This window comes from Mycetomoellerius zeteki, unplaced genomic scaffold (genome assembly GCF_001594055.1).
Source record: "Mycetomoellerius zeteki isolate Tzet28-1 unplaced genomic scaffold, Tzet1.0 scaffold31, whole genome shotgun sequence".
NCBI classification, from domain to species: domain Eukaryota; kingdom Metazoa; phylum Arthropoda; class Insecta; order Hymenoptera; family Formicidae; genus Mycetomoellerius; species Mycetomoellerius zeteki.
In genome coordinates, this window is record NW_017257294.1 from 2066348 (window position 1) to 2093672 (window position 27325).

General features: G+C 36.3%; 4 protein-coding genes across 6 annotated transcripts; 2 read left to right on the forward strand and 2 right to left on the reverse strand.

The window, feature by feature from the left end:
* Nucleotides 1-1602: 1602 nt before the first annotated feature.
* LOC108724629 (uncharacterized) lies at nucleotides 1603-10225 on the reverse strand. Its single transcript, XM_018451083.1, has 3 exons — nucleotides 9717-10225; nucleotides 2677-2898; nucleotides 1603-2329 (listed from the first exon to the last, which is right to left on the reverse strand). The coding sequence occupies exons 1-3, from the start codon at nucleotides 9787-9789 to the stop codon at nucleotides 2148-2150; spliced, it is 477 nt and encodes a 158-aa protein (XP_018306585.1). The 5' UTR covers nucleotides 9790-10225; the 3' UTR covers nucleotides 1603-2147.
* Nucleotides 10226-11035: 810 nt separating this feature from the next.
* Nucleotides 11036-15079, forward strand: LOC108724615 (tetratricopeptide repeat protein 12). 2 transcript variants are annotated; one of them, XM_018451067.1, is made up of 5 exons: nucleotides 11036-11406; nucleotides 14064-14194; nucleotides 14256-14459; nucleotides 14539-14931; nucleotides 15000-15079. In XM_018451067.1, the coding sequence occupies exons 1-5, from the start codon at nucleotides 11297-11299 to the stop codon at nucleotides 15065-15067; spliced, it is 906 nt and encodes a 301-aa protein (XP_018306569.1). In that variant the 5' UTR covers nucleotides 11036-11296; the 3' UTR covers nucleotides 15068-15079. The 2 variants fall into 2 exon arrangements, with proteins under 2 accessions (XP_018306569.1, XP_018306568.1); XM_018451066.1 differs by lacking the exon at nucleotides 11036-11406 and having other exon boundaries at nucleotides 13630-14194; nucleotides 14277-14459.
* An 86-nt stretch (nucleotides 15080-15165) lies between these two features.
* Nucleotides 15166-17842, reverse strand: LOC108724755 (UPF0415 protein C7orf25 homolog). Its single transcript, XM_018451356.1, has 4 exons — nucleotides 17601-17842; nucleotides 16018-16450; nucleotides 15386-15912; nucleotides 15166-15299 (listed from the first exon to the last, which is right to left on the reverse strand). Exons 1-4 carry the CDS (start codon nucleotides 17754-17756, stop codon nucleotides 15213-15215), a joined length of 1203 nt encoding a protein of 400 aa, XP_018306858.1. The 5' UTR covers nucleotides 17757-17842; the 3' UTR covers nucleotides 15166-15212.
* A 274-nt stretch (nucleotides 17843-18116) lies between these two features.
* Nucleotides 18117-22873, forward strand: LOC108724754 (zinc finger protein 385D). Of its 2 annotated transcripts, none has more exons than XM_018451355.1 (8): nucleotides 18117-18347; nucleotides 20744-21205; nucleotides 21286-21359; nucleotides 21503-21655; nucleotides 21746-21840; nucleotides 21993-22306; nucleotides 22382-22447; nucleotides 22533-22873. In XM_018451355.1, the coding sequence occupies exons 1-8, from the start codon at nucleotides 18308-18310 to the stop codon at nucleotides 22682-22684; spliced, it is 1356 nt and encodes a 451-aa protein (XP_018306857.1). In that variant the 5' UTR covers nucleotides 18117-18307; the 3' UTR covers nucleotides 22685-22873. The 2 variants fall into 2 exon arrangements, with proteins under 2 accessions (XP_018306857.1, XP_018306856.1); XM_018451354.1 differs by having other exon boundaries at nucleotides 18120-18347; nucleotides 22379-22447.
* The last annotated feature ends 4452 nt before the right edge of the window (nucleotides 22874-27325 follow it).

Here is a 27325-nt window from a genome sequence, read left to right on the forward strand (position 1 = left end):
AACAGTATGTATTATTTACATGGAACATACAATGGAAAATATTTCATAATTAGATTATTCATTGTGCCAAGAAAATGCAATCGATCAACAACAAAAATTCAGTCATATAACATAAAATACATCACAGAGCATGATTGACAACTTAACGGAGCCACGAATACACAAATTGTTGTAAATATGTAGTTCTTTGACAGAAAAAGAAAGAAAACACTTGAACATACGCTATCTTGATAAGAAAGCGATATTCAACAAATACATATAATCTATTATGATTTTGTATAAACGTGGCTATAATAGTAACAGGATATTCAGTCAATAATAAAATGCACTGACGTAATAACAAATGAGTAGACAGTACTAGCCACACTTTGGATCGATAATAAATGTGAGTTGTCGCTGTATTAAAACTAATGCAATTATAGTAATTCGCCAGTACCACTCGTCGTTCTCAGATTTGTACTTGCGAACTATAAAAATATCAAATCTAGACGGCGACCAAAGTCACTATTATACACTGAACAGTTGCTACGATCTTTTCCGAGTTTTCTAATGCGTAGATTCTGTACAAAAATGATAGAATACAAGAATAGGATACGTATATATAATATGTATAATTCTCGAAAGCTTATTTTATTAATCTTTTACGAGCTAAAGCTCGCATTTGTCATAAACGGTATATAGATAATACATCTTTCAATCACAATTAGATTGAATTATTAGGAAGAAATTGTTGTTGGCAAGAGTATGCAGTTCCGTATATATCGTATTTACAAATTTTATTATTTTACAGAAATGTCGAAGAGATTAAAAAACAAAATCATCTTTTTGGTATAAATGCAATCGCTTTCAAATTTCCTGCAGTTTAAGTAAGTACTAATTTAGATCCACATAAAAATAATAAAGAGTTTATTTGGTATTCGTCTTAAATTTATATATCAGTAATGGATTAATAGAAAAAAAAAATTGTATTATTTGTAAATCGGAAAAAAATATTTATAGTAGTTATATTAAATATCTAAATTTAAATATCCTTTTAGATGCTTAAATTTAATTATTATTACAGAGATCAAAAAATTAATCGTAATTTAAGAAAATTTAAAAGAGATTTCGGCGTATTAATCACATTACTTCATCAAATATTATTGTAAAAGAGAATAGACGTAATCCTATTCACAATAATGACACACAACATTTAATATAAACTTTCCTAAATTCCAGCTATAGCGAGGATGGTGATAAAAAAAACGATCACCTGATTATTATACACCTATTAATATAGTATATAAGATTTACTGACCAGCTTATTTTAATATCAATGTAAAAAATTATGCTCTCAATGAATGCTTAGAATTATCATAAACATAGTCTATTATGCTTTATATTTCTTAATCAACCATCACATATAAATATAGATTCGGCAACTAGCGTGAGAGTAACAATGCTTTTACATCCTCGATGGATAAACATTGAATTTTGCCAAAAATATTTCATTTTTTGGAACTGTAAATATATATAATTATTACAATTATGTATGCAATTATACAATCATTATACTTATGTAAAGTATATATATTTATATATATAATATTTGTATGTCCTCGACATTAAGTTGACAATCGATGTTTAATAATGGCTGCGTTCAGTAGAACTTTTAGTTTGCAACTGTTGGAAGTTTTTTTTCGCATTGAATGGATTATACTTTTAGATCTAGAAGAATGATCCTATCTCAGCAAACAATCATAAAATGTTTGTAAAATTGTTGTGTTCTGCTGAACGCAGCCAATCTATCTTCGGATTGATAATAAAAGCATAATTACTCGCGCAAGTGCATCTTTACATTTGGCCTCGTAATTCATTTTCTTCTCCCGCCTCTTGTACACCTAGTAGATATACTTCCCTGCTGATACTTGCACGGAATTACGTGGTAACGATTCCTAAAGGAATCAAAACAAGTGTCACCAACCGAATATATATATATGTGTGTGTGTATTCCCGTATCAAAGTCCACACTACAGCCTCGTCACTGTGTACGTTCTGTCAACACACAAGCATATACTGCACCTATTCAAGTTTGATCATTTGGTACACGCGGCCTGTGTGTGTGTGCACCTCTATAATTCTCCCTTACATTTTATTTATCATTTTTTTTACGCTATCGGTGGATCGTCGTCGTCATCGTCGTCTCTCGTGACTATGACATTGCCGTAACGATTGTGACGATACTGTCGAAATCGTTGTAGCCATTTATACCGTCTCGCACCAAAGTACAGTAGTACACCGACTACTATGAGGAAGGTGGGTATTAGCAGACCGGCGGCTACAGAGCTACCTAAATCAAATTGATTGAAAATTTAGTTCGCTGTTGACATTAGCTACTTTGATTAACTATGAGGGTCGTTCTTTTTCTTCCTCTTGTTTCTTTATCGTAGTCAGTAAATGAATAATAGGCAAGTTAAACAGTATTATCTAATCATGAGTTAAGACGCTCATAAGGTGATCTTAAGGTTGATTGCATATACTCGGAATTTGGGTCTTATCTTCAAAAGTATCGTCAAAAAATGATAAAAGCGATTGTTAGAAAAACCAGTGTCCCTATTTTTTTTCATGGTAAAACTTATGATGAAGAACAAACAAACATTCAGCAGCGGATTACTGCGTTTCCCGGTGTACACGTACCTCCTGACTCGGACCTCTGCTCTGGCTTGAGGGTGGTAACGTCGACATTCGCCATCGTGAATGTAACCCTAATGCATTCACCATCAACAAAATGAAAATCTCGTTGACACTCGCACATCTGTTTGCCATTGCTGATTACACGGCACCTCTGATTTTTACCGCACTGCTCGCTGAGTTCCGAAGTGTTACACGATTTCGATGTGTGTACATCGTCGTTGCTCTCTGAAAAGAATCACCGTCAATACTTTAATGGTAAATGAATCACTGTCGATCCAGAACATCCAGCATTCTTTCAACTTGCATTCGATAAACTCGCCAGATCTCCGCTTAATATTCAACGCATTGCTATAAGCATCGAACGAATTAAAAAAAAAAACAGAATACTATATTTTAAAGGGATACTTATATCGTTTATGAAAAATTGCGAAAATTTCAAGAAATAATTGCATTTATTGTTGAATATTTATGAGTATTATACTCTGTAATATACCAGTACGACACAACATTGATATACCGGCGATATCAAAATAGCTCGGAAAATAAATATTTATTGAGAAAGCAACAAAGATATTACAAAAAGATAATAACTAATAGCACGAGTAGTCATGTTTAAGTTGGATGTAATCCAAAGTCAACAAAATTTCTGTATGTTGATCTAGTCAACTAAAAATATTTGCTGCCATTGTCTGATGGAACAATAAGAGATTCGCTTCGCTTCGCTCGTTCGCTGCTAAAATAATGCTAATTCAATTCATAATCGTTAAAGCAACATAAATAATATTCAAATACTGCATATCATTTCAAAATTATAATTGTTAAGATAACATTTAAATTTTAATCCAATTATAAACATGACAATTTTGTGATAACAAATAAACTGGAAAAGAGAGTGAGACTTAAATCTCATATTCTATTATTATATAATATACAGATGACTCTCTGAGAATTCTAAAACACAATTAATCATTCTATCTATAGTATAAAAACAGTCATTGTTTCAAAACACAATAAAATGTTATAAATAAATTCTGCATTAAATAAAGAGATTTTGTGAATTACGTATCATTCGAAAGCTTTGTTCGAGACTGCTTTGGAGATTGCCTGTAATCTTGAAGAGATAAAGTCACATAATTCAAAACAATACGACAATACCTCATATAAAAGTAAATCGATAATTACGTGCAACATGTGAGACTTAATCGAACGCGCTACGTTTCTTATCTGTCTCGTTATCATCGTCCAACAATTCATTATTTCATCCGAACAGAAGACACAAAGAGACACGAGGATGAATGGCATTTTCGTAACTCCATCGAGCCCGCGTGACGCATGATTGGCTGAATCAGTTAATAGAGATGAATTCGTTTTATCAACAGCATATATGGGGGGTTAACCGCACTGAGGCTGAGTCAAGCGTATTATGAGACTTATTTTTGATTTAAATAACTGTTGTATTAATAGGTGTTGTATTAATTCTATAACGTCGTCCTACGTGGCTTCGCTCGTTGAAACATCACGGAAATGTACACGTCATTACATAAATTGTCGTCAATAAAGAATAACGTGTGTCCGTAAAAAAAATTTTACGTTGAAAAATAATTTCTCGTATGTCAAGATTTTATCTTCGCGAATAAAATTAACATTACATCTCCGGCTGTACGACTTTGCAATGTCGACAATTTATGTCGCCCGATCGTAAAGCGCGTTGAATATAATCACGTAATTCAGACCGGCAGATTCGCTGTCGGTGTAGAGTTTCAACGGTTTCAGTGTTTCGAGATATCATATTCGATCCATTTATTACATTCTCGCGGCATACAATACGGACCACTTTTCCGCGATAACGTCGTAAAATCGGATCGTTCAAGTGAACAAAGAGTCTGTTCATCTCTCTTTCATGAAGTCTCACAGCAGGCAATCCGCCGTTAAATCGTACCAGAATCGAAGGAGAATTCCATTCAAAAGGATATTCCTACCGTGAGTTAAGATTACACTTGGATTATGTAACTATCTTCTCCTCGATAATACAAAATCAAAACGATATCTGAGAAGAGAATAAAAGGTATAAGCATCGCGAATAAACGATACAAATCTAAAAATAATTAATAACAATAATAATAACTTTATCGAATGCAAATAATAAAGAGACATATCGAATAACACATATGTATATGCAATATAAATACAGTACTAATTGCAGACAAAAAACGAGGCTGCAGCTAAATGCTGATTTAATTCCCTGAATAATATATTCACCAGTATAATTAATTAATAAATTAATGTAAACAGTAAGCAGAAGGTATTTGCAATATAAATTATATATTTGAAAATAAAGAGTTAGGCAGAAAAGAACTTTGGACTATTAAGATAATTATATAGGACGATCAAACTGATTACTGGAATTGCTAGGTTAAAATTTTTTGCGGCGTTGTTATCGATGTTTAAGCGTTCTACTAATTATTTTGATAACACAACAAAATTATTTTCATATTTACATTTAGCTAAATTTTTAGGTATTTCAATAAAACCGTTCTTTCGATCAAACAATAAAATCGAAGCAGTTCTGAATTATTCTCATCTGGATAATAATAGCGAATATTATTATAAAATCTTTAGATGCTTATTAGAATTAGAATTAGAAGAAGATAAATAAAAATGTTGCTTGTTGCGTAAAAAAATGCAGCATTAAATTAACAAGAAGAAGAACTGTAATTGGCATTTGCTGATATTTATAATAGTATACAGTCAGCTGTCGGTATCTTGAATTATTGAAAAACATTGCAATCAATGAAATATTCTGATAACAACGATGCGAAATCGATGCAATTCCGCACACTTTATCTGTGTGAATAAAAAATATGTAATCGATTCGCTGTTATCGCTATCGTGATTTTTAAATTGATACGGCAAAAGAATATGCTAAAAACGCGATAAAAAGTACAGAACAGGTCCCGAGACACAGATTCAATATTCTCAGAGTGAAAACTCACATTATACGATGATACCCATAAAACTAAATGTTACTCGAAAAGAAAGCTACAGGAATACTCTTCGCGTGTCTTCGCTCAATTTCGCGTCGACTATCCAATTTCATCCGACCGAGTTTCGCCACGTAAACGCGAATTCACCGAAAGATTTCACGTGCATGCATAACACGGTATCCCTTGCCGACTCTTCTTGTTTATTATGTATGAACCCCGCGTATATCCGCCTAAGACAGCGTAAGTCTTCACTTGGAATTTTCTGAAGTGTATTTTATACATAGAACATCCTTTTAAGAAAATTGGTTACGGAAGATGTGGAAAGAAGATATGAGAGAAACACATAAAACGTTGGTATATCGAGAGACTGGTATCGCCGAGTAAACTTATTTTCGACCCACGATTGTATACAAGGTGTTCCGTTTTATTAACTCTGTATATTTATTCCTTTGTCGTACGAATGTACGGACGACCCGCCACGTGCGGTGCACGTGTAACTCTCAAATAAACAAATGTGCAATGAAAGTACGAGCGAAGTAGGCGGAGGAAATCGCGCGTTTTCTCGCCCACGCTAAAATACGCTCCGAAACGGATATTCATGCGATATTCGCGCGAATACCGTTCTGCCGGTTTTCTTTTCGACGAATTCTTTGCGCGCACGTGCTTATATAACCTGCCGGTTATTTAAATTAATATGGAACCGTTTCAATGTGGAACGGTGTGCATGAAGCTTGTAGAATCATCGAGCCATCTCGTTTTCATCCATGGTACGGTACACAGAAAAAAAATGTTTCTGGTTTACTGGTTAATTCTATGAATTTGCTAATACATACAAAGGATTTGCTGCTGTAGTTAATATAAAGACGTGATAGCAAAATATGCATGCTGTTACAGATCGATTTATTTAGCAACATGTGAAGTTAGTTGTCACAGTTATCGGATATGTCCGTGTAAAAGAAAATTGTCTACTACAGTTAAATATGGTTTGCTGAAACTGTACTTGCTATCAAATTGTCTGTTACACAGAAAACGTTTGCTGCAATGATCAATACATCGACATAACAAAATGCTTGTCTGTTACAATGATAATATTTAGGCCTCGCAACTAATGGAAATTAGACCTCGCAGATACGACGTTAGGTGTCCATATAATGCTACTGAATTTAACTGCCTAATTTTTAGCTGTGGCAGCTAATCTTTTTTTTCCGTGTACGATCGACACAGATATACGACAAATAAAAACAGACAGCGGATGAAACAAGGTCAAATATCCACGTCGTAAAACCAATTACGACGGATCCGTGCGACCGATAAATCGTCGTAGATCACCGGAAAATCTCTACGTGGCGAAAATAGTTTTCCGAGATAAACAGACTTCGTCACCGACAAATTACGATACTCATTGTCAGATACGTTTGCCTTTAAGTGGCTAGATGAGATGGCAACAGATACTCTAGATATAGGTTTCTTGAAAAACCTTGTCTGTAAAAGGAAAATAAAACGTATTTTCCAGATACCGCAGAAGTTTTAAAATTTTATTACTTTTACTTCCTCTATCTTATAATTGTATCACTACACTGAAAAAGAAGTTTGATAATAGTTACTAAGTGTTTAGTGAATGCCAATTAAATATTTTGTCAATATAACCAAAAATATTTAGGGAAAGTAAAAATTATTTTCTGGTTATATTAACCAAACATTTAACACTAAACATTTGGTAACTATTATCAAACTCTTTTTCAGTGTAATGTTAATTATGATATAATATATTAGTAAAAAATATAACTACAAAATTAAACAATAAGTTGATAACAAAGGCTCAAAAAACTACAAATCAATTAATAAAACATGGGATTAAGTTAAAGCGAGTTAAAGCGGATTTTTTAATAATAAATTAACCCACAATAAATAAAACTCAAATTTACTAAACAAACATGAGACCATAATGTTAGATCAAAATCTGAGATTATAATGTTGGGTTTGTTTAGTACATGAATTTTATTATGTATTAATTTAACGTTAAAAAATCCTGCTCGTAACTTTTGTTTTATTACCTTGTTTTATTAGTTGATTTATAAAATTAAATTGTTTTGGAATGTTCTTGAATACCCGACTTATCGTATCTTTAAATCTACCTACTTGAAGATTAAAAATATAGAAAAAATGCTGTTTCCTTCAGTTATTTAAGAAACGTTGGCAGTAAGTGAAAAAGCCACAAAGCAATCAAGTAGAAATCTCAAAACGATGATACGAAATGTGAAAATAAATGTATCGTGGCATTATCCTGTCATCTACGTGACACGTACTCTCCAAAACTTTCAAAGTGAATCTCACTCTGAAGAGTAAAATGGAATCAAACTTTTAAAGATTGAAACTTGAGCTACTCTTTTTTAAGACTGGCTCAATTTTCGTTCTTTACAATAAGATTCCATTCCGAAGAATTTAGAGAGTATATATAAGAGATAAAAATATCTAGCAGAAATTAATTAGCGACAAAAAGCATGTAATTCGATATTGTACCGTAATAAACTGACAAGGCGTCAAACTAACAGATTAATTGCGTCACGGTTCGATTTCTACCCTGAAGCAATCGTCGATTATGTCACGCAATAAAAAAAAAAGGAAGTACATCGGTACGGATGCACAGGTCCATAAATCGACGGTGAAATAAAAAATATGTCCTTAAAGAGACATGTTTATCGCAAATGAGTTTCTCGCGCGCGCTTTGACGTCGTAATTATACGGGAAAAACGGCGGGATCCTAGCAACTAATCATTTCAAATTCGCTTTCGCAATAAACTGAATGCAACGTAAAAATGCGAGAGACGATAAATCAGCGAACGAAGAAAAATATTTCAATGGAGACGTCGAGACGCGAGACGTGTGTATATATATATATATATATATATACATACATATGTTTATTTGGCATTCAATAGACAGAGGCAATACGAAGAGTGATGTAATTTGTTCGTTATTTCAATGTGTTTTTATCTACAAAAAAATTACGGTGATTGTGTCAATAGAGAAAGTCACGGGCGAAATTTCCATCGAGCTTCATTTTTACGGAGCAACTCGATACTTTTTAAAACGATCCTCGGTTATTTGCATTGTTGTCAATTATTTGCATTTTTATCATATTGCGTGTACTGTCCACGGATCGCAGAGCATGATATTGTTAAATTATCGCCGGTAGTATTTCCTGTATTTCTGCGAAGCGCATAAAAATTGCAACTATTTAAATAAAATAGAATATAAAAGTAAGAATCAACGTCGATTACTCTCTAAAGCCTTTAGAGTGAATCTCACTGATGAAACCTCATTCTTACCGAAAAAACATACCGAGTGAAGAGAAAGTCGGAATAACATTATTTTGACGTCATGAAAGTCAAAATGATGATTCTTTTAATTACAAAATTTAACTATTGACTGTTTATTGACGTTAAGAATCAAAATAAAGCCATTTGATTTTTTTATTGACTTTTATGTGTTCCTTAGGTGAAGATTGAAAACTGAGCCACTCGTTTATAAGACTGGCTCAGTTTTCACTCTGGAATAAGATTTCACTCCAAAGAATTTAGAGAATACCCGGGATAAGTTTCGGCGGATATCTCTCGTCGTGAAAAGCGCATTTTTAACGCATCATTTTCGGCGTGGAAACTGCCGGAAGTGCAGGAACGAGAGTTCACAAGAGCGTCACACGTGTTGCGGGTTGATCTGGACGATTCCGCGTAGCGGCCGAGGGTGCTCTCTCAGACCCGTGATTTCGAGAAGGAACGACGGAGACGGAGGGATCGAGAGGCATTCGAGAAAGAAAGAAAGAGAGGGAGAGAGAAAGAGCGGAAGAAGACCATTGTGGTTAAGCTGGGGTGACTGCGGCGGCTCGCTCGGACGAACCAATTTCGCTCGGGCTTTAATTTACCAGCCAGACAGCGGGCCTGGCACGATATATTCTCTCTTTCTCTCTCTCTCTCTCTCTTTCTCTCTCTCCTCTCTTTCTATCCCGGCTGCTCCACGATGTATATACTCTCGAGGAATAAATCCAATGTGCGTACTCACCTGCACGACCGAGTGTCGACAGAACGGCGAGAGTCGCCACGATGAGATAGCAGAGAACGTCGGTGCTCCGCATTTTCCTTCAGCTTTCTTCCTATCGTCTGTCTTGTTACGCCGTCAACCCGCGCGCGACCCGCAATCACATAATAATAAACGTACGCGTCGGTTATTCAAAGGTCGCTCGCTCCGCACGCTCGCGCGTCTCGTCCTCTCTGTCGCTCTCTCGCTCTCCCGCGCCGCGCCGTCGCCCGCCGTCGTGTCGTGTCGTCGTCCCCGTCGCCCGCCGTCGTTGCCGGAGCCGGGAAAAGTAACGAGCCTTCGGAGCGTCCGCAGATCCACGCCTCGCCGGTTCAACGGTCAACGGACGCGCGTCAGCCGACGGCGCATCACAACGTTCGTCGGCCGGCCGCCACCGCTTTTGACAGATAAATGCCACGCCGCGCGCCGCGTTACGCGTTCAATCATCTGTTATTAAACGACCATTTGCAATTATCGAAGCCAATTGGACCGTCGAGAAGTCGCCCCCGTTACGGTTGAGCGTACCGACGAGCGTCGAGACCTCGCGACTTTCGACCCTTCGATCTTCGATATCTCGAGTCGAGCAGCCCGAATTTGGCGGGAATTTCAAAATTTTTGTCCTCTTCAGTCTATCTTTAGCGTTCATTAGACATAAAATAAGGATAAAATGCCACAAATAGCACTAGCGTCTCCCTGAATGCATTCTAAGTTTTTTAGTCCGGTTTTTTAGTTTTTTAATTCGTGGTTTAGACTTATAGTCTTGCTTAATTTGATGGTAATGTAAAAATTTCTAGTTATTAGCCGATTTAATATAACTAAATTAAGCAAGATTTTTAATTTCTTGGTTTTATAGTTAGACTTATTACAACCTGATGATAATATAAAAATTGAGTAAGTAAAAATTAAATAAAAAATTATCTCAAAAACCTTGAAAAAGGAAAAAAAATATTGTTCAGAAGTCTTGAAAAGTTCAGTTATTATGTTTACATTACTCTGTTTCATAAAATATATAATGTAAATTTAACTGTATAAATGCTAATGTATAAAAAACAACTATAAAAATAAAATTTGTTTGGGGCGTTTTAACACACCTATGTGCGTAAATATACGTACAATATGTCTATGAATATTTTAAAAGCTTAACATTCCCTCATTCTTTTTTTAAAGCCGATAGAGACGGAGAGAGTTTTAAGCCTCGCTTAAAATTAAAGTAACATTGGTGCAATCGGGACAACAAATCTTTCGAGAACGAAACGGAAAAATGGAGAAAATGATCACGTGATCGTGCAGTGACGTACTCACGCATGCGTACGAAAAGTCCTACTGGAAAAATCCACCTCTACGTTGCTCTACAATCTAACATCTTCGTCTCAGCTCCATCTTCAATATCTCCATCCCCCATCTTTGGACGGCTTCGTGACGTGACGACGACGATGCACAACAGCGGCACGTGGTGTCATGGCGAGTACTGTTGTTAGAAACGCCGCTAATCAAATGTCCCGCGTCGCTTGATCACGAAATTTGACGAGATCTCTGACTTGAAGAGTTGACTTAAAAGCGCAACGATGAAGGAGGATTCCGTGCTGAGCTTCAAGTGGCAGAGCTTCCCAACGCACATGGTGGGCTCGCTCGACACTTGTTACGAGAAACAGCAATTCGTCGATCTCTCCCTGGCGTGTAAGGACGGTACGATTCTCAAATGTCACAAGATGGTACTGGCCAATTCGAGCTCCTTCTTCCGTCGGTTGCTTCTGGCCAACGATCATCCGCATCCGATGATCGTCCTGCACGACATCGAGGCTGATGATCTCAAGACTCTCGTGAATTTCATGTACTGTGGTGAGATACAGGTAGTTCAGAGCGAGGTTAGGAGATTGCTCAAACTGGCAGAGACCCTGGAAGTCACCGGACTCCGGCACCTCCCGCCATCGTTGCTGTCCGAAGGTTCTAACAACGAGTACTACGACGCGTTGAAGAAGACGACGACGGTGTCGCGATTAAAACTGGAGGAAGCCAAGAATTCACCTGTTAAAAGCAATGTCAGCTCAGAACATGAGACAAGCACGAAAACACAAGGCAGAACGACTCCGCAGACAAGATTTGCTCCGAAGACGAATCCTTACAAAACGACAGCCAAAGTTCCTCAGGAAACGCCGAAGAACGAAGAGATTAACATAAGCGAGTTGTGTCAACGGCTAGAGACTAGCAATTCCGGTATCAGTATTATAGACATTAACGAGCCAAGTACAAGTAAAGGAGTGCGAAGAATGTCCCCCATGCAGCGAAAGAGAAAAGACTTTCCGACATATCCCGAGATCAGTTGGCCAAGTGTGTTATCCACAATAACAAACAAACCATTATCTTTTCAGAAAGTGCGTTGTATTATGGACGAAGTAGAGATCACAGCAGGAAAACCATCCACTTCTGTGTCAGATAATAAAATAAACGAACCTTTAGATAGGAGAAAAGTTAAGAAAAATTCGAGTGAAGATAACAATTTAAATACAGTTTACATAAAGGATGAAATCGATATATCTTCTGACATGGAGGAAGACGTTGACATGGATCCTTTAGAAGTTGATGAAATTGACAATGAGAACTTGGAAAGCAATAAAACCATGCAACAGTTGTATTCTCAAATATTGGTCCAGTCAATAAATAAGAGCGCTCATTATAAGGACCTTCCACCTAGAAAAGATTCAAACAGTTAATGTGATTAAGATTCATCAATCGATAAAGAAATGTATATAAGTATTGTTGCATGTTCTCACATATTACACTTTGATATTCATATACATGACATTTGAAGTTTCAGACTTGTACAATAATTAATCATCGTTTCCTCAATGTTTACGTTGCATGAGCTTGCTGTTTTATAATAAAGCTGTGCAAATCATAACTTATTTTAAAATCTACGTGTACGATTAAAATTATTCTTTGATGTAAATTTCATTTATGCGATAATTCAATTGATAATAGATACATTATGACTGAATTGTTTCACCTTTTGATAAATTTCAACTCGCTCGTCGTCTCTGTCTTTCGCTCTTTCTTTTATCTATTAAATAAATTTCTACATAGTTGTCGTAATTTATTCGAAGGTGAATCAACTGGCTCTAAGATCGATTTATATGTACATAATATAACAGACTGCTTTCTTTTTAAGAGACATAAATCGACCGAAATCAACACTCACGGAACAATTTGCCACAATTAATAGACCACCATATGCGCAGTGTGTGCGAATTTTTAATACCTAATTTCACAAAATTTATAATGAAGGCCAATCAAAAATCCTTCATTTCTTTCCTTTCTATGAAATAAAAAATTCTAATTAACTGATTCTATTATGCCTTATGCAAGTCTTTGTACTGCCATCCTTAGTTTAAAATTTTTCAAACGGTGCTTTTCAACAAGAAACTTGGTGTAATACAATGATCATTTCATCTTTGTTTAATATTGGTAAACAAGGATACTACGATTCACTGTGTTATCTGTGGGTACTTTTCAGCAAGGACACAATCAGACGCAATGTAATACAGTAAATCGTTATATTACTTTTAAGTTACACAAATTAAATTCAATTTTATGACATTAAATTAAATTTAATGTGTTTGCAACTGAAAAGTATATTTGTGTACATGTATATGAAATTTAGTGTACTTTTCATAAAATTTTACAAAGTTTAATACATTTTTTAATAAATTTTATATAGATTTGCATGAAATTTACTACATATATACAATATATATATAAATAGTGATATATAAATAGTAAACATTAAATTTATTTATAACTTCATTTTCATTGACAACATTAAATATTTTTAATGTACCTGCTGGAAATTGCTTCTATTTCATATAACGGAAGCAAATTTCTCTTTTTTTAACAGTGCTTGTTGTTTGTTTACGTTAAACAAGAATGAAACGATTCATCGTGTCACATAGTGTCTGACTGTGTCCTTGTGATGGAAAGCACCATGTGTCTCTTGCTGGAGAGCACCCTATGTATATTACAAATAAGCTGATTTGCAGATGTGTCCTGATATCACTCAAAATGACATTTGAACACATTCCGACTCTCTTTGCCAACAGAGTTGAAAAGTATGATTGAATTTAAACAAAATTATAAATAAATGGAAAGCGACGTGTGTTAACTTTGTGTTAAAAATGTCAATTATATTAAAAAGAAAGCAGCCATAGTAGATATGTAGCGTAACAAACCATAGCAACTCTGTTATATAGCCGTTTCCTTGGAAGCAAACTTGACACTTCTCCTTATAATAGCTCACACAAAAGATTTTTGCAATTGTTCCTACGATTTTACATAAAGAATGGATATGAAGAATAAAGTAAGTTGTGATAAAATAGAACAGACAAATGATATTGTTAATAAATTAAACCCTGATAGACATGTAACAGAAGAAGAGTTTCAAAATTTCATGCATCGTGTCACTGAAGTGGGTAAGTATGACATGTAATTATATTGCAAATTTACTTGTATCAATAAAATTCGTCGTTCAAGAAAAAATCGTGAAAAAGTTAGCATCTTTCGATCAACAAGAGCAAGAATGCGGGAAAAAGTTAGCCGATGAGATGTTAAAACAAGGTGTTAAAAAAGAAATCTATGGAGACGGCGAGATAAAAGTTAAAACCGATCGGTCAATAATTAATAAATATCCGTCAAAGGAACATGATTCAAATAATGATCCGAATCAAATGTCGCGAGGTACATTTATACATGTATTATGTTATTGTTTGGTCTATTTGGCGAGCAAATTATAAATTGACGCAATTTATATAAATAGAGATATTCATGAAGAGCGTGGAAAACGACGCTAAAAAACGAGCTGAAGAACGTAAGATTAGAAATGAACGAGCGGAAACATTAAAGAGAATTGCAAACGGTGCATTTAAAGAAGGCGATTACGAAAAGGCCGTGACTTATTATAGTAAAGCATTGGAACAACGTAAAGATTCTGCTGTATTATGGAATAATCGCGCGTTATCATATGTGAATCTCGGATTATTTGAAAAAGCCTTGCACGACTGCGAGTGGACGTTAAAACTGAATGCCTCAAACTTAAAAGCTCTTTTAAATAGCGCTAAATGTTATATGCATCTTAGGAACAGGGAGAAAAGTAAAGAATGTATACAGATAGCCAAAGAAAAGAATCCTCATTTCAACAAATTTATCGATGGTATTATTGAATATTTTAATCTTACACATCGCCTTTTATGTAATAACAATTTATTTTATATTTTGCAGAATTTCAAGAAAATATAGAGCTTCAATTTAACAAATCCAACGTTCAGATAATCAATGATGAAATATAGTAGCTTCTTTCTCCAGAGAAATAATATATAAACGTCGTCTTATATAATGTATATAAATTAATATAATAAATTAACAATATATATATAGAAATGCTTAGTACCAGTATATATTTTCTTTATGATTGCCTAGATATTCTGAATAATATCAAGATTGCTCTATGCTTGTTGCATTACCTTCTTTAACTTCTGATAGAGATCGTGGTTCGTGTAAGAAAACTGTACATTCAATGCCCTGAAAAAAATAAAATATCTATAATACTGCTCGTTGTGATGTAAAACTGACAGTAAAACAATTTTATATATGCTGAATATATTTACTTGCATGCGCGCCGCTCTTACAAATCCTTCATTAGCAGAAACTGTAATGCTTTTCATACTTTCGCCCGTTGCAAAAATCAATCGCGATCGATCTTTAATTTTACCGCCTAAGCGGAGCTCCATAATTCGTCCAGTGGTAACATCGTCAACGATTCGGACTTTCTTTAACAATTCTTGAGCACGCTGCGTTTCATTCGGACCACCAATAACATCGATGATACTCATAAAATTGTTATATGCTGTCCGGCAGATTATAAGGTCTTTGTCCCGAAACAAATTTTCTAGAATCGGTTTTATGGGACGTTTTTTTTCCATTTCTGCTTGTTGCGTAAGTAATGGCTCCCGATAAACGTAATTATTATATCCATTAGCCATATTCGTAACGTAAGCCAAAAGCGCTGATACATCGAGATTCAGGAGTCTGATTTCGGTTGACAGAACAGACGTATTTAACGACTGCAAATCCACATCCAAATCCTTTCCAGAATCGCTTGTAGATCCTTTGGAGAAATCCAGTTTATCTTGTTCTACCTCCAAAAAACAAAAAGAGAACAATAAGTATACAATGAAATTATTTTCACATGATATAGTTAATTTTCTTTAAATATTTATCAGAGATAAATTGTACTGACTGTTCAAGTTCTCGTCGTTTGTATCTATTCTATCTCCTTCCACTATGATGCCCATTTGTTCCAATTGCAAGGCCAGCGAAACCTCTACGCCGTAAGCAAAATGAAATATCACATCTGGCGGTCTATAGTGATGGAGATGACACTTGCTACATACAAGGTACGAATTGGCTTGGTCCAGAACAGATTTCTGTCCGTATTCTCCATTGCCGAGAGATATTAGAGTTAATGCTCTAGCGTTTCTTGCTATAACCTTCACCCACGAAGCGCCACTATTACATACTATATCAACCTCCAGACGTGATTTCTGATACTTGAAGGGTCTCATTACGCTGATGGGATCCTTTGCACAGGATAGTCGAGCCACCATAGCATCGAGATGAGTCAGATTCGAACTTTGAAGATGTTTCTTCTTCAAGTTTCCTGTACATTGTACCTGTATAAGAAAAGCATCAAGTTATTAATCTGCTAATTCGACTGGCTTGCTGAAGATCTATTCTATCAGATGGAGAATTGATTTTTAAAAATAAGTAATAATAGTGGCTATAAGACAAAAACAATAATAACAATGGGGCATTGAACCACAAAACGCATGATTTCAATGGCAAATTATATTATAATTTAAATTACAAAAGTATAGACGTTTCGGTCTATATTAGACCATCTTCAGTATAATATAAGTTAGATATTAAGATTAAGACATCAACAAGAAATGTAATAAGTTACAAAGCACAAATTATACAAAGATTGAAGAATAGAAAATTGTTCGTTGTGCGCTGAATATAATACAACATGAAATGATATTATATCTTCGTTACATCTAATTTCGGAAGGCAAGTCATCTTGTTAATACAAAAAAGTGAAGATACTCTTGTCAATTGAGAAACTTGAAACTACTCTTGCTGATAGAGTGACATTTTTTTATCGGAGTCAAAGGGGAATTTGACTGATGCGAAAGTTTCCAAGCTCTAATTATAAATATTATTTTATTATTATTACAATTCTTGTTTAGTGTAATTGATTTTTGACTCTAAAACTTTTACTCCAGATCGTGATAGATTCATTCGAGACATATACTTTCCAATAAGTGACAAAAGAGATTTCAAGAAGATTCAAGAGATATAAAAGATCTATTCTTTTTAATTGAATATGTTCATACAACATAGTTCATCTATTCCATTTTTCTCTCCAACAAAATGAAAAAGAGGAAAGTTGAACCGTTCAAGAAGTTCAGCTAAAAAGAACAGTCCTAGGCCTGGTTCCATCAATGTAAGGTTAACTTAATCTCGATTTAACTTACTGTTTATCTTTTCTAAGATTAGTAGAATTCTAATTAAAAAAAGATAAGTTGAACCTAAATTAAAATTAATCTTACATTGGTGAAATCTTTCTAATTCTTAGAATTAAAAAAAGATTCCACCAATATAAGATTTATCTAATTCTTAAAATTTTAAGAATTATAAAAAGATTTTTGTTTAACATTGCCAACTATTAAGGATGTAACGCTTTTCTTGTGACAGTTGTATCTTTAATTGTTAGAAAGCACCCCTATTATCTGTATAAAATTTAATCAGTATCTCTTTTACCTTCTCCAGAAATTTTATCTCTTGCTGAATCTTCCGTATCAGTTTATCAATTCCGTCGATCTTGTCCATGAGCTTCAACCTCTCGACCATGCTGTGTCCACTGGCGATTTTCTTCTCGAGACACTGAAGCAGCTCGTCACCTATTTCGTCTTCCATCGCGATGAACTGATGAACTCGTGAATGGGTTAACCGTACCAGTCAGCAAAATCGAACCTTCCTCACGACGATCATATACGACGGACAGTCGGAGCGTCGAAGCGCTTGGATTTAGAGGTTAGAACAATTGGGAGCAATCTCGATAAGACTGATCGGTCCCGCGCGACATGCGTGATGCGTGCAGCCATCTTGCGCCATGGATCGATATCACGCGTTCGCGTAATGTCGTCGGCTTGTGTCAAACTCGCCTGAATTAACCTCACCAAACTTTTCGCCCCGGACAAGCGACAGTCGATGTCGACGTGCGAGCTACAGTGTGTCCGGTGTGACGTTACGTGCCGTTACGCGACGAGAAACGGTGACGAGCACGGAACGACAACAACGGGTACAACGACGACGACGACGACGACGAGGACGACGACGACGAGGAGGTCGACGAAACCGCGGCGCGGAATCGCGACATCCACGTGAGTCGTAGCGAGAATCCTCCGTCGAGCTGTGCTCGATAGAAACGAGTATCGTTTGAGTACAATCTTCGCAGAGGCAGAAAAATGTCCAGCGCCAAAGTCATAGAGAATCCAGAAGTGCCGGGTGAGTCATGCGTCATTCTCGGGACGATCCTTTTTCCCCCCTTTCCCTTCGCCTCGACACCAATTCGACTCATCCGCTTTGCAATAATTCGTATCCGTAACGACAACGCGGAGCTGATGCCAAAAATGAAAGAAGGAAGTAATCCTGACGGAAGGTTGCCGGAGATGTTTTGTCGATTCTCGGAACGCTCCGTAGGTTTGAAAGATTATCTCAATTAGCGCACGATCTGTTGTAATCGGCATTATTTGAAGCTCCGAAATCGTCGGATCGTGACTCGCCGGACGAGACAATTATCATGTATGTGTGTATTACGTTGACGAGTAAATTGCGAGCACCGCACGTCGAAGAGTACATGGGTCACGCAATGTACATGCGAGCGCTTAATGCTACGTTATAGCAGATCTAATCTACGACTTGGTTGTTTGTTTCGCTCGAACGAAGTTTAGAATGTATTTACGATCGTTTTGTTGATTCTGTAAAAGTCGGTTGACGAATTTCAGAGCATGTTTTTGTAAAAAAAAAAACTGAAGGTGATGTCAAATGCAAATATATCGAATATATAAACATGGAAGGAAGTCTAAGTAGCTGATATTTGAAGTTAAAGTATAGCGTTATAATGTTCGAAAGTATGTAATTTTATTATTAATTGTGGAATGTGTCAGTTCTGAATAAATGAAAATATTTGATTCTTTCAAACTGAAATATTCCAAAAGGAAAAACTCAATATTTTTTGCCTGTCAGAGTTTGCATTTGTATATTGATTATGTAATCAGCATGATCGTATAATGTTTATTTCTACTATAGATTAAACTTTAATCTCGGTTGGTTTAATCTATTCTTTATATTTTTCTATAGCTTTTTAAGAATAAAGAATTACAAAAAGAATAAATTAAACCGAGATTAAAATAAAGCCCATATTACATTACGCATTGGAGATTAAAATTTTAGATTAGAATTCGTTCCGATTGGTTAAATTCTAATTTTCACTTCGCAATCCTTGATCTCTAATGCATAGTGTGATACGAATTTAAGTCTGTTTATATGGCCAGTATTCATACTCTGATAAAAATTTTTCTCAAAATTTTTCATATAAGTTTGTAGAATTTTTATATAAATTTAAAAATTTTTCACAATTTCTGAATAATTTATATCTTTTTAAAAAATTTCTGTAATTTTTTATACAAATTGGGAACCTTTCAAAGTGCTGAGAAAGACTACAAGTTCTTAATAAATGAATATAAGGATAAAATCTTATAAAATTTTAAAAAATTTAAGGTATGTTTTTAGAAATTATAGAATAAAAAATCTGAATATTTCACAATTCACGTATATAAAAAATTTTAAGAAAAAAAATAGACTTTCTCAGTATTCTGAAAAATGTTCAAAAATTTAAGAAAATTTTCCCCAAAGTAATCAACTTTTACATTAAGATCATTTAAGTACAATCTTAAGATATCATGAGCCAATCACAAAATCATATTAGGATCTTAATATATTACTTGTGATAAGATTACCTATCTTGATATGAGAACTGATTATGAATACTAACTTATGCGAGTAATACCGAAGACACGGAGCTACTACGTATAACGAATGTTAAAATAAATTACGTCAGCACTGTGGCGTAAACGTGTGATAAGCTAAATATGTATCGCTGTCTGGGCGTGAGATGTATTATCGCATAATGTCGTAGGTCTTTGTATCAGCCAGCCGCGCGAATTAATATAGCGACGCTTAATGTAGCGTGTGCGTGCAATTAAATACGATTCCTCCGTAAATTGTAAAAGCGCGATAGGCATCTCGTTTTAATGGCGCCGTCTGACTTATCTATACGTTTCTCGCCGAAAGCGAATCGTCAGTCCGCGATAATTATCACGATCGTAAATCTCGTAATTCCCGCGGCGCTGTGAAATTTTGACGAATCGGTAGGCTTTTTACGATAAGAATAATACACTGTTGTAAATCCAAACGCTAATAAACTTGTCCAACACCATTGACGAAAGTTGAAGAAGCTCCTTTTAGTCTCCCTTTGTTCGTCACTTCACAATACTTAACCGTTAAGTTGTAAAAATGGTACGAGTTGACAAAAATAAGTATAGGTATGACTAATTCAAAGCACAAATACGCTGCATAACTATCTCACCATGTTGTAGATCCAAGAAGATTTTTTACAATATATAGAATAACAATGACGTAATAAATTATCGCAGTAAAACCGCGGGGTGTCGCATGATTTATCAGTTTCAGACTTTTTTACAAATTCCTGTGTGTCCTAAAATGAGAAAAATATGGTACCACTGTGTATACCGGTTGAAGATCCCTTTCTTTCCTCTTTATAAACACAAAGATGACTTCGAACCTTTGGTTAACCTTTGGTTAATCTTATCTCGCAACAGGACTCGAAACCTATCTGCCACCACCTCCACCACCGCCGCCGCCGCCACCACCGCCTCCCCCGCCTCCACCACCGCTGTCTTCTGCGAACAAATCCTCGAACAGCAATGCACAATCGACAACGACGCAACAGCAACGACCGGCGGTGAGCGAGAACATGATGGCAGTCGCCCCGGTGGCGATCGCGACTGATAGGACGTTCCCGAACAATATGCCACCGAATCCGTACATGCTACATCCAACGATGCATCCTCAAACTCCCGGACAACAGCCAACCCAGCCGCCTTGGTGGATACCGACTGATAATGATACTTCAGAATTTTATACTCCGTGGTACGATCCGACTTACAAGGGTTCACCTGCTGCACCAGTAGCATCTCCCGCGGCGACCGCAGCAGGAAAGAACAAGAACAAGAACTTTTACAAACGCAAAAACGAATTTATAGATCCAGCACAGGACGCAGGTAATTAGAGAATTTTTTTGAAAATAATAGAAAACAAATTATTATATATAATATATAATTTCTATGTATGTATTTCTTAGAAAAAGTGGCGAGCGCGCAAAGGGAATTGTCGGCATTGATGAAACCACTCAAATGCGATCTGTGCAACGCAGTCGTAAGGCCCAGCTAATCATAATCGAATAATTAGAGAGTTCTCTTCGTTTAAATTTAGTTTTATCTCTAACTCTGTGACCGTAAATCTCATGTCGATAAAATTATCAACATTGTATATCGACGAAGCAATTTCGTACTTTGCAGATGAACTCCACGTTACAAGCGAAACTACACTATGACGGCAAGCCGCATCAGAAAAAGGTATCGATGTTTCTCAATCAGAGCGTTAAAAAACAGAAAACGGAAGACGGCCAAGTGAGCAGTACGACCAATAACGACTGGCAAAACTACTGTGATGTAAGAGGCCTACAATGTTTCGTCTACAGTTATGTATTTACATACGTAAATCGTATATTAATGTACCTTGCATACAATCTACATTGCTAGATATGCAAAACATGGTTTACGTCGCAAACCGACGCCACGCAACACTACGCGGGCAAAAAGCACATTAGGGCGGCGAACGGCGGGCCTCGCGCGAGGTACGAAGCTGCATTCAAGCTCTGTAATAATATTTACTTAAAAATCCGGTAACTTAATAATTTATTTATTTTAATTTATTTTAATTCAATAAACAAGTAACAATTGAGTTAAATTACTCTTGTCGTGATAGTAAGACAGTTGCAATCTACAGGCCATCAAAGAAGCTGCCAACTCAGAACCAGTACAGTCAGGTGGATTCGACGGGTCGCTTCGGAATTGGAACGGCCTTTCAGACGGACGTGCAATCCACCCCGGCTGCGACACCGATTGCATCTGACGGTATTGCCACTGTGCCGAATCCAGCTGCGGTACCATCAATGTATACGTCACCACCGTACCCTACGCCATTGCGCTGCGACTTATGCCAAGTTTCAGCCAATCGTCAGGATCAATTGGAGACACACAAACGCGGAGCCCGACATTTGAGAATGCTCAGGCTCAACGGACTCCCCATACCCGAACCGGGTAGGTCAACAAGATAAACATCACACTTATGTGTATATATGTCACTTACTAATTTTTCATGTTTTGTTTCAGCAGCTGAAAATGAGAACGCGTCTAACGTCTCGGAACCTATAGATTATTCTATTTATCGGACACCATCAGGTAAAAAGTCGTTACGGTATATAAAGATTAGAAAAGAAACACCGTTTCATAACTAACGCTGATGCAATGACTTTTTGTTTCACAGGACAGTATTACTGCGCACCGTGCAATGTATCGTTAAACTCGGAGACCACGTTTGCTCAGCACGTCGAAAGCAAGAAACACAAAAATCAAGCTAACCCAAAGTCACCCAACGCCGTGGTGGCGGCAAAGAAAGCCAGATTCAAGAAAAAATAAAACCGTGACAATGATATTGCTTTCTAATACAATGCACAGCGTTTGAACTCTTTTTGTTGTTTCTCCAACTTTGAATCTCTTGCATTCGTTATCACGTGTACACGCTTTGTCCGTTACGGTTGTACAAAGAGATACACAATATTCATTCTGAGTTAAGCGCAATAAATTCTGCTTTATTTGACACTGAAATAAAATTGCGTGGCTGTATCTCTCGGTCGGTACACGTGACACCCCCAAGTCATCGTACTCTGGCGAATTTAATTAGACTGCGGACGGCCGAATATTGCGAATTAACGCAAAGTTAGATCGAGCGTCTGATGGGTGCGACTGATGGGAAACATAAGTCTGTTAGTTACGCGAGGCGAGTATTTAAATTAAATGCCGATTAACTCTAAATTAAATTTGCAGTAAGTCGAGCGCGGTGATTTAGACGGCAGCTCATTAAAGCGCGTCTCGGCGTCGCAATTAATCGCCTTCCGCATTTATTCAATTACCGAGATCATTAACTTGTACCGTGTGACAGCGTCGCGAGGTTCGCGGGATCCTTCGCGCGAGGGTGCGTGTATACAACTTGAAATTTATGCGTCATTCGGTCTCCGTTTCTCTCTCTCTCTCTCTCTCTCTCTCTCTCTCTCTCTCTCGTGACATTCCGTCGCGGTTTATGGACGAGCGAACGAGCTGAATTCTCGTTTCTATTAATTACCTCGTAAGATACGTACAACGGAACGACGTTTCTCGTCTCTTTTTATTGTCAGTCGCCTGCGACGAATATGTCTCTCACAGAACGGCGGCGGCGGAAATAAAAACGTTGGTGTAAAGCATGAATCAACAATGAAGTACCAGACAGCAGCGCGACGTTTATGACGGGCGTCCAAAAATGGTTGCGGAGGAAACGGATGGCCTTCAAAACACAAGGAGAACAAATGGGACATTTGTATTATAGGAATCCTCGATCGAGAGACTATTCACTCATGAAATCAGTCTAGTATCTCTCCATCGTTGAAATCAATTTAAAATCAAGAATATTAAACGAAAACTCAGTTGAAGTCATTTCAACATCAAATCTTTCAGAAATAAATTGAAATTATGTAATTAAACACACATGAAATTACTCGAAATCATACGAAATCATTTCAAATTTATAAAAAATTGCATTGAAATCGCTTTGAAATCACAAGAAATCTAAAATCAGTTAAGCATCCTATCGTGAATAAGTCCTCGATATTGCGATCAGCGTGGCGGGGCATCGATGGTATCAACATGATTTTCGAATTTGCTGTGAATTCTTACTGATTCTCATGGCGGACGAGAACCGAGAGGGTTGAGAAATCTTAACGCCGCGGGCGATGCCGTGTACTCGAAATTCCTCCGAGGCTCTCTAATATCTTCCCTGGGTTCCTCTTTCCCCCTTCCCACCCTGAATGCGTGACGCACCGCATACCGGCGATTTTCTAACGAATCCCGGCAATTTAGCGGTCCCGATCTCCTCTGCTCCTCTTCTTCACGGTATCTTTTTGGTTTTCCGTGCGTTGCTCCCCGCACCATGAACAGCGCGAGATTAGGATCGCCCTCGCGCGCGGACTTGTAGATCGGTCGGTTTATACCTGCGCTTCGGATTTTTTATGACCCGTACGTTTCACGTGTAACGCTGCGCCCATGTCGTTTTTATTTTCCGCCACGTCCACCTACTTCCCGATCGATGTGTCCCTTTTTCCGTCCTCTCGTCTCCCACGAATCGTCGGTTCCTCCTACCTTTTTAGAACCCGTGAGCGGAGTCACTTTTTTGGGCCATTTCAAAACAAAACTAACCAAAATTCTGTAGTTTACGTGATGTGAAAACTCTCTAAAACTTTTAGAATTCATTTCACTCTTAAACATTGAACATTGAGTCATTCTTTTTCAAGATTGGCTCAACCCACACAGCACACTTTATACAATGGACATTCTAGAAACGTCTTTAGAACACCTTTCAAACATCTTTAGAACGTCTCTTGGAGATATGTGCTGTACGGAAATTTTCTTTAGAATGAAATTCTATTCTAAAAAATTTAAAGAGCAGAGCTTTGATTATTGTAGTTACATTTTGGAACGCATCCCTAGGGGTTGATTGTATATTTTATTTGAAACTAGGTGAAAATTACAAAAGTGAGCAAATTTACTCGGTGTCGACCGATGAAATTATAAATATTCTAACGAATTTGCTCACTTCTGTAATTTTCATCTTATTTCAAAATACACCTACCTCCTGTACTGTATTTTGTAGCACGACAAAGTCATAAATTATTTTAACGCATGAATTAATGTGCGTATAAAGCACATATTGTCAGACAAATACAGAAGCATATTTGTTTAAACAACCGCGCTTTTCGTCTAAACATCCGCGCTTTTCGTCTAAACATCCGCATATCGTGACATTCGTAACCGAAGGTTCGAGAAACCGTATCACTATGTGTTATTATTGATAATCAGTATTTATAGTTAGATTATATTATTATTGCTATTTAATTTAGCATCGAATGTGCCTTGAATTATCGAAATGTCATCTCTAGTCTCCAGCTCTGAGAACGCTCAGTTTCTCGAATAACCAATAATTATGATATGCGTCCTGGAAATAAAATAAAGAACAGAACACAAGTCAAGTGCAAGAAAAGAATGACAGAAGCGTACACAAAGTTTCTATGCTACGAAAAGAATGATTTTGCTAAAAGACCTGAAATTTTGCTGGATACAGATCTGAAAATAATTTTAGACTATCAAAAATAATTTTGTTAGAAACTCAAACTGATTATTATAAAATATCAAAATTTTTTGTAGCATTGCTCATTATTTTTTAATTTTCAACGTGATTATTTTGATAGTTCAACAAAATTATTTTCAGATCTGTATCCAGCAAAATTTTAAATCTTTTAGCAAAGTTATTCTTTCCATGTAGGAGGCAACGGAAATTGAACAACGAAACATAAAACAGGCATTTATGCTTGATTTTTTCTAGAAGCTTAATTGTTTATGTTTCTGTCATTCTCTTTTTACATTCGATTTATATTTTAATTTTTATTTTCTACCAAAGTCAATATTTATACGGGAAACACGCGTCTTGATTATGCAATAATACGCGAACACATTGACGTAAGACTTATTACCTCCACGTGCACAAATGGAATTTCTAAGAAAAGGAGACTCTGTTTTGTGACTCTACTCGTGCGAACCTCTCGTCGAATGATTAAAGCACGATGACACGGTTCGATTTCGAAGCCGGCGAAGCGAAGGGAAAAAAACACAAATTAATCTGTGACGCGGCGGAGATTTTAAGGAACGTATAAAGCCATTAATCGTCCATCCCGCATTTCGGTGGAATTCGTCTCGATGACTGGAGAGAATTTCTGAGAAGCTTCGGGTCAGAGCAAAGAGTCGCTTCCACCTGCAACGGGCAGTAGCGATGCAACCAGACGCCGTGACGAAAAAATCAATCGATCGACCGACCGATCGCTCCATCGTTCAAGGCTCCGCGATTGGTCCATCGTTGTTCTCTTGAACTGCGCTCGGTCTTTCGGATAAGAGAGTAACGCAAAAATCATTTATCGGCCGTGACTCGTGAAGAAAATCGCAGTGACTGCGCAATGTCACGAGCTATTAGGAACGCATGAATAACCAAAGAACAAGAAGAACGTCGTTACGTCGACGATTACGATTATTCTTTGTGGAAACGCAGGAGATTATAATATTTCAAAGAGCGCGTACATAATAAGAAATATATACCGAAGAAAATCTTCCAAAGTCTAAAAATGCCTATGTGCTTTAAAAAAAAATGTTAACAAATAAAATTTAAGGAAATGACTTTTCGACAAAAAGTAAAAGAAGGAAAATAAATATCGTAATTATCGTTCAAATATTAGGTTGTAAAAAAAACACCCTTCGGTTTTTATATACAAATTTATTCAGAAACACCGATAATTATTTCTCAAAATATATAGAGCCCATTATGTTCAATAACCATTCGTCATCAGTTTGCTAACTACTTTTCTTTTTCTCGATTAAACGTAAAGAACTCACGACGAGCTGTCTCAATCAACTAATTCGAATTGTCGTCCTCGCAAGAAATGTTTCATTGAGCGAAACAATACAAGATCAGCAGGCTTGTTCTGTTACTCTTATATATAACGGTTTCATTAGAGTTACAACACTGTACCTTTTGTATCCTATTATATCTGCATAACGTTATAACGATAACGAAATTATCATTAAGAGTTACAAAATAGGCATGTGCTGGATTATATACCGGATGTGATAAAATCTCGATGCCGTATCGTCTAGACGAATACCAAGACCAAATCTGGCAGCTAAAATAAGACTGGTGAAACGAATGGACTTTATTTGATCTTTATTTTAACAAGCAATTGTTTTTAAACAAATTTGTATGTAAAAATCATTGGTATATAAAAATCGTTTTTGTATGTAAAAACCAAAAGACGATTTAGAACTTTTTGAATAATTTATAATATTATTTCATATAATCGGACTGATACTAATATATTCATATATTTCACGTTTTGTATTTCATATTTTATTTTATATTTTCAAAATACGAAAATATAAAAAATCTGAAAATAAGTTTCGCAAAATTCGACGGTTTTTCGACAATGC

Excerpts from the sequence above, each read along its gene's own strand:
- LOC108724615 (XM_018451067.1), top strand. The coding sequence starts at position 11,297 with ATGAAGGAGGATTCCGTGCTGAGCTTCAAGTGGCAGAGCTTCCCAACG. Across the intron at positions 14,460-14,538 it reads TCCGAATCAAATGTCGCGAG|AGATATTCATGAAGAGCGTG; the intron begins GTACATTTATAC and ends TTATATAAATAG. Across the intron at positions 14,932-14,999 it reads TTTCAACAAATTTATCGATG|AATTTCAAGAAAATATAGAG; the intron begins GTATTATTGAAT and ends TATATTTTGCAG.
- LOC108724754 (XM_018451354.1), top strand. The coding sequence starts at position 18,308 with ATGTCCAGCGCCAAAGTCATAGAGAATCCAGAAGTGCCGG. Across the intron at positions 18,348-20,743 it reads AGAGAATCCAGAAGTGCCGG|GACTCGAAACCTATCTGCCA; the intron begins GTGAGTCATGCG and ends ATCTCGCAACAG. Across the intron at positions 21,656-21,745 it reads ACTGGCAAAACTACTGTGAT|ATATGCAAAACATGGTTTAC; the intron begins GTAAGAGGCCTA and ends CTACATTGCTAG.
- LOC108724755 (XM_018451356.1), bottom strand. The coding sequence starts at position 17,756 with ATGGAAGACGAAATAGGTGACGAGCTGCTTCAGTGTCTCGAGAAGAAA. Across the intron at positions 16,451-17,600 it reads AGATAAAATTTCTGGAGAAG|GTACAATGTACAGGAAACTT; the intron begins GTAAAAGAGATA and ends TTTCTTATACAG. Across the intron at positions 15,300-15,385 it reads TAAGAGCGGCGCGCATGCAA|GGCATTGAATGTACAGTTTT; the intron begins GTAAATATATTC and ends TATTTTTTTCAG.
- LOC108724629 (XM_018451083.1), bottom strand. The coding sequence starts at position 9,789 with ATGCGGAGCACCGACGTTCTCTGCTATCTCATCGTGGCGACTCTCGCC. Across the intron at positions 2,899-9,716 it reads GTCGACACTCGGTCGTGCAG|AGAGCAACGACGATGTACAC; the intron begins GTGAGTACGCAC and ends GATTCTTTTCAG. Across the intron at positions 2,330-2,676 it reads GCAGAGGTCCGAGTCAGGAG|GTAGCTCTGTAGCCGCCGGT; the intron begins GTACGTGTACAC and ends AATTTGATTTAG.